Below are 6,598 nucleotides of genomic sequence, written 5' to 3' on the forward strand. Positions count from 1 at the left end.
TTCCATCACGATTGTGTGCAGCAGAAACGGGGTGCAAAATTAAAACCAATTTAAGCGTATCCGTCTGTACATCATTGCATCACGATTGTAATTGAAAAACTACTTGACATGGAAATGCGAATTCACAGGTTAAATTTAGAGGTAATTGACAGGCTTACCATTGTTTTTTTTTGCTTTGCTGTGCTGCCTACGCTCACTCGATGCTTTCAAGTGTTCCACATATTTCCATTATTTTATTCGATCAAAGCATGAAAATAATTGAGATATATTTTATTGGAATATTTGGTGTGCTTAATTTATGTACATGGATCGTTAGTTACTATCACATTTTGCTTGAAGTACCAATACCGTTTTTTAATAAATTTTAAAACAGACATTTTTTACCAAATGGATGGTTTATTGGTTCACAAAAAGTATCACGATTAACGACTATTGTCGTAACTTTTTACTCGCTGTGCCACAATGTGTTTCACATGCTACTTGCGTCGAAAACCGTACTTTTGACGTTTCAAGCACTACTTTCGATACCCTCAGCATGTAAAATTCATTTATACAACCGAGTGATAAATGCCTTTTTAGGCACTAGATGTGTAGATTGTCACTCGAGACCGCAGCGTACACAGCGTTTGCCTAAAAATTCATTTATCCACCGAGTTGTATGCAACGTTTTTCGCAATAAAGGCAACGGAAGGTCCTACTTTTCGTCACTTGTTACGAAAAATACTATTACATGCTTTTGTTTTCACTAGGGTCGAAAGTGGCTTAGGGAAAACAAGAACTTTGGATTAGGTTTCAAAAGCATGTAATTGTTATTTATATAACAAGGGATAAAAAGTTGAAAAGTAGAGTTTACGTGTGAATAATGCTTTTGAAACCTAAACCAACAAAATTCACACGAAAACTCTACTTTTAAACTTTTTATCCCTTGTTATGTAAATAACTATAAACTCGGGATAAAAATGACGCCCTCAGCATGTAATAGTTATTTACATGCATTTGTTTTCCCTATGGTCGAAAGTAGCTTTTTACACATCTTGCAAAAACAAGAAAATGTGTTTAACTTTCAAAAACATGTAATAGTATTTTATTGCCTGCCCTATGCGAAAATTGACTATTACACGGCTGTTTACCCCCTGCGAAAGTGATCCATTACACTAGGGATATTTGGGGTTTATTTCAAGTTGACAGTTCTTTCAAGTAAAATTTGCCTTGCTTTCATTTTATCTTTTTTGTTGAATGAATCGATCGATCGAAAAAGAATATAAGAAGTGTCGGTAAAATAAAAAAAATTTGGTAAAAATATTGATCGATGAACAAAGTTATTTGAGAAAAACTTGTTGCGCAAGTAATCTGGTTACAACACACTTTTAGAAGAATTCGCAACACAGAATTGTCGGCTATATTTATTGTAACAATAATTTTGATGTTCCGAAGTAACATTTTATGGCCACACATTTCGTTGTATTTTTCACTTGTAATACTAAATGCTTTTGCTTATAGTACAAACACTACACTTTGTTGCACATTTTTTTGAAAACATTAAAAAGGACTAACAAAATAATTGCACAAACAATGCGTCTTCATCGATACTAACTGCGAAAAACTATTCAATGTCAACAACGCAATTGTAACCACTGTTGCGACAATACTAATGTAACACGAGTGCTGTTTTCGGGATCAATTTTTTAGGAGACGTGTAGCGTGTGAGCCGATTTCTTCAGTACAATTTCTGCAGAACAGCCGTGTAATAGTCAATTTTCGCATGAGCAGGCAATAAACCAGAATACGTTGGATGCTGCGACGTAATTCATTGCTTTCGGACACAATTTTGTAGAACTCGCAAACTCACTCGTGTTTTTGAGCAACAAGCTTATGTAACTGTTTTCTCTACAAGTGTAGTTGCATACCTCGCCTTCGGCTCGGATATGCAAGCTCTACACTTGCCTCGAAAACAGTTACCGAAGCTTGTTGCTCAAAAACTTACTCGTGAGTTTGCTCGTATCACAAAATTGTGTCCTTGTGTAATGAATTACTTTCGCAGCATCCAACGTAATCTACTATTACATAACAGGGGATATTATCTGTTTCGTCTGTTACGCTATTTTTTAACGATCCCAAAAGATGTAAGAAATCTAATCTAAAAAAAATCACAGTGGAAAATAATAATTTCCTTTTGTGTTACTGGATCGAGCATGAACTTTTATAACTTAAATGAATTAATGGATTGCTAACCAATACTTCATACACCGGTATGGCGTATTCTCTTCCATTGAAAGGCACATACAGACATCGGTTCAAACGACTTACTTTTCCAGGAGTTAAACTTCCCAGAAAGTGTGCTCTGCCAACAAGAAGGGTGTCACCAGACCTACAATATCCTGCTGGAATAGCTCCATGTGGAACTAAACCATGGCTCGCTGAAATCCATCGTAGTCCATATCCACATAATATCTGAAGGAATGTTAAACAAAGATAACGGTTGACTTTATAAAAATCAATATTGCGCTAACTTCAAAGTAATTTCCAACATAATGTTCTGTTCCGTTATAACTAATATAAGCCGCTGCCTTAGCAGGAATTATTTTACAAGGTATTTGGTCTCCTTGAAAGTAAGTGCGACCAACGAAAATTCTACTCCCGTCACTGTCATAGCCAGCAAGAACAGCATTTAATGGAATGGGTGCGTGGATAGTGGTAGGAACCCATGAATAATCTGTTAGTCGTTGAATGTTATTAGTTAGTCTAACCTATTGATATTCACAAAGAAATCACTCACTCATTTGGAAAATTAAAAACTTTTTTTCGAAGTAAGAAAAAAGAGCAACAACGAATTCTGTACACAACATGTAAATGACTAAGTTGTTGTGATCTGACTGGTATTTTTGTATAATGTTATCAGTTGTTGCTATACGTACGATAAGGTAAATCCATTTTCAGGCCCGTAGTTTTGCTTCAGCAACCAACGCGATAATTTATCATTCAAGTTTAGTTATTGCTTTTTGTTTTCGTATCCGCAGATAGGCTTTTTTTGTTCTCTTTAACGGTGGGTGTAGGTGTCAATGTTCGATATTCCTTTTATCATTTATTTTATTCACACGAACAAATTTTTGCATTTTTCAATAAGTCATTGAGAGGTACGAAAGGACGGGTAAAAAAAGACGAAAATGCTAAATTACTATTTTGCATCATCGGCTGATCTTATTTTTTTAAAGTCTCGCTGTAAGCGTTATACTGGCGCCTATCGTGATAATATAGAATAGTGATAAGAGCGATCTTCATTGTAGCTGAAGACGTGGGCGACGTGTTAAGTCCATCGTTGTATAATTATTAGATCTACTTCTTCTACTGTTTATAATATCTTTAAATGTTTTTTTTTTTATTAAAAGAAACGAAGTAAAAGATTTTACCGGTTGTCGGTTTTATCTCAAAGCACCAGCATATAGATCTCTAGATTATATTGCGAAACACTTGCCTTTTGCGGAAGATTATAATGATTTTGTACCTAATCCAAACTGCTGTATACACAACACATTATATTCGCTTACACACCCATTCTTTTTGTGTCTAGGTCTAGGTATACGTACAAAACATACGAAGAAATTATGATCCCTGAGGGAATAATATAATACAAAACTTTAAGTAAACACTCTATTTTGAGCAAATTATGGCAATAAATACAATTTATTTTAACTATACTGAACTCTCACGAATTTTCTTCTCTAAAGTACATTTTTATTAGATTTGAAAAATTAGTAAATTAATAACAATAAAGAATAAAGAATCAAATTAAAATTTATTGGAAAATGTTCCGAAACTTTTTCAATAACCCGACGAATTTCGGTCGGTATAATATTTCGAATGCAAATGAGAAAAACTCGTAAACCACAAATCACAAATAAACATGTAATTAATACAATATAATAGCCAAACTTTTTCTTGTACTTCAAAAATAATTATTCGAACTAATAGCCAAAGTTTTCTAAGACTTTTTAGAACATTACATTTCAACTAATACACCACATGGGTATCTCACCTCTCTATCACAGTTCGTTTCTATCGCTCCTGTTTGGTATCCTCTATGAAAAAAAAAATTTACATCATTTCACATTCAAGTAATTCAAGAGAAAGTTAATTTCCGCTCGGTGAATATAAATGTCTTTTTATTTTATTTTCAGAGATTGAAAACGATAAAAGTCATTTAATTTATATTCTTGCCGAATTCGAGAAATGACTCGCACATACTATAAAAGTTTTAAGCATGAAAATTGTTTGAAAATCAAATATATAAAATATTTAAATCTTTGCCGTGAAGAAGAGATTAATTTTCGTTGTGGTTGTTGTCGTTGAATTTATAAGATGAAAATAATGAATGAGAGTTTTAGCATTTTAGCATCAATTGCCCCCTAGAATTATAATTCAATTGCGATAGAACATCACACATCACACACGATGATTATGTCGTTGCAAAATTTGTTGTAAAATTTTTTCCGCCTTGTGAATAGATTGAATTTGGCACACATTGTCGTAATTTAATGTTGATAATTAAATAAAATTTGGCGTTAAAAGCTTTCCGTAACTGGATTATAAATTGGCATAAATTTGAAATTCATAACAGGACTTTCAACAACTTTCTGTGGGTATTAGTAAACATCTATACGGTGTCGCTACAGCCACGATCGGTGTACCGTATTTTCAAAGATCTAATCGTAGAAACTAGAAATCTTTAGGGAGTGATGATAAAACGCGTAGAGACGCGCCGTGACACTTACCGTACTTACATTTAACATTTTACATTTACCGGACGTTGTGGGCTGAATTGGCGACTGAATAAGTTGAGACTTTCTGAAACTCCTGTAATCCTGCAAAGTAGAAGAAGAAACGGGCACACATTTAATATGTGAGACTATGAGATCGTTCCTTCAGAAATTGCTGACGTTCTAGGCAGGTTCATAGGGGCAGCATGAAGGCTAGCGTGATTTACATGATGACCGGGAATGGAACAAAGGATCAACAGATCTGTGTTTGTGTTTGTTGACCTTTATTGATCGTCCTAAGGTGATAAATATTTACATATAAAATTGAAGAAAACCATATTCGTCTTCGCCAAATTATACTAATTCTATAGAACAGAAATATTCGAAATATTCTAATATTCGAGTAGGTACCACTTTGTTTCAGTCCGAAAAATTCCAAAGAATAAATTTACTCTTTCTGTCTTGCATCCATATGTTGACTCATTTGTTTTTCGAATATGCTATTAGCACCGGGTGCCAATAGTCTCTTTATAATACTGTGGCTAATGGCACCGGGTGCCAATAGTCTCTTTATAATACTGTGGCTAATGGCACCGGGTGCCAATAGTCTCTTTATTATACTGTGGCTAATGGCACTAGGTGACAATAGTCTCTTTATTATACTAATGCTAATCGCACCCGGTGCCATTAGCCACAGTATTATAAAGAGACTATTGGCACCGGGTGCCATTAGCCACAGTATAATAAAGAGACTATTGGCACCCGGAAAAATTAAAATTTGAATGAAAGATCCGGATATTTTGAAAATAAAACTTATTTTGTACACAATACTAGGGAATCCATCTTTTTACGAAATGTAACGTAAAGGTTCGATCTTAGGGAATTCGTCCTTTTACGAATTTTAACGTAAAGACGGATTGTTCGATTCTAAGGATTTCATCCTTTTACGAAATGTAACGTAAAGGTAGTTTGCTCGACCTTAGGGAATTCGACCTTTTACAAAATTTAACGTAAAGGCGGATTGTTCGATCCTAGAGAAATAATCCTTTAATGTAACGTAAAGGTAGTTTATTTGATCTTAGGGAATTCGTCCTTTTACGAAATATAACGTAAAGACGGGTTGTTCGATACTAGTGAATTATTCCTTTTACGAAATAGAATACTAGGGAATTCATCTTCCTACGAAATTTAACTTTAAGGCGGATTGTTCGATCCTAGAGAATTAATCCATTTACGAAATGTAACGTTAAGGTAGTTTGTTCGATCTTAGGGAATTCATCCTATCGAGAAAGGCGGATTGTTCGATACCTTTATGTTACATTTCTTAAAAGGACGAATTCCCTATTATCTAACAAAACGGCTTAACGTTTCATTTTGTAGAAGGATGAATTCCCTAGTAATCTACAAAACACATTCACGTTATATTTCGTAAAAGGACGAATTCCCTACGATCGAACAAACTACTTTTACGTTACATTTCGTAAAACGATGAATTTCTCAGGATCGAACAAACCGCCATTACGGTACATTTCAAAATATCCGGATTCTGTTTTTACAATTACTAAAAGTTTCCTATCTGCAGTACACCAGCTAAATATCGCCAGCTGGTGTACAAACGAAAACACTTTCTATTGTAAACAATTCAAAGACAACTTACACACAGTGCATTTCTACGTTAACGTTCACAGTAGACATGCAAAACATGAATCTTTTACTTCTTTTGATCTAAGTATTTTCCACATATTGGTCACAATCTTTTACGTCATTAGTTTTAACATAGATTATTCCATATACAGCCACTGTAGCCAGAGCCCATCGCTTGTTTTCTCGTCATTTTCGATAAC

The 6,598-nt window shown here is 34.3% G+C and overlaps 1 protein-coding gene and 1 long non-coding RNA gene across 3 annotated transcripts; one reads left to right on the forward strand and one right to left on the reverse strand.

Moving 5' to 3' along the window:
• Nucleotides 1-2,153: 2,153 nt before the first annotated feature.
• Nucleotides 2,154-2,868, reverse strand: LOC119083339. Of its 2 annotated transcripts, none has more exons than XM_037193035.1 (3): nt 2,777-2,868; nt 2,529-2,713; nt 2,154-2,451 (listed from the first exon to the last, which is right to left on the reverse strand). In XM_037193035.1, exons 1-3 carry the CDS (start codon nt 2,844-2,846, stop codon nt 2,179-2,181), a joined length of 528 nt encoding a protein of 175 aa, XP_037048930.1. In that variant the 5' UTR covers nt 2,847-2,868; the 3' UTR covers nt 2,154-2,178. The 2 variants fall into 2 exon arrangements, with proteins under 2 accessions (XP_037048930.1, XP_037048929.1); XM_037193034.1 differs by having other exon boundaries at nt 2,511-2,713.
• Nucleotides 2,869-5,631: 2,763 nt separating this feature from the next.
• LOC119083341 lies at nt 5,632-6,271 on the forward strand. Its single transcript, XR_005088845.1, has 3 exons — nt 5,632-5,718; nt 5,818-5,887; nt 5,973-6,271. It is a non-coding gene; the product is annotated as an uncharacterized LOC119083341 (long non-coding RNA).
• The last annotated feature ends 327 nt before the right edge of the window (nt 6,272-6,598 follow it).

The sequence above is a fragment of the Bradysia coprophila genome, unplaced genomic scaffold (genome assembly GCF_014529535.1).
Source record: "Bradysia coprophila strain Holo2 unplaced genomic scaffold, BU_Bcop_v1 contig_588, whole genome shotgun sequence".
NCBI classification, from domain to species: Eukaryota; Metazoa; Arthropoda; class Insecta; order Diptera; family Sciaridae; genus Bradysia; species Bradysia coprophila.

What these genes read in the sequence shown, in the direction of transcription:
- LOC119083339 (XM_037193034.1), bottom strand. Translation starts at nt 2,846, where the DNA reads ATGTTGTGTACAGAATTCGTTGTTGCTCTTTTTTCTTACTTCGAAAAA. An exon ending in GTTTTTAATTTTCCAAATGA is followed by an intron (nt 2,714 to 2,776) that starts GTGAGTGATTTC and finishes AACGACTAACAG; the next exon opens with ATTATTCATGGGTTCCTACC. An exon ending in ATGTTGGAAATTACTTTGAA is followed by an intron (nt 2,452 to 2,510) that starts GTTAGCGCAATA and finishes ACATTCCTTCAG; the next exon opens with ATATTATGTGGATATGGACT.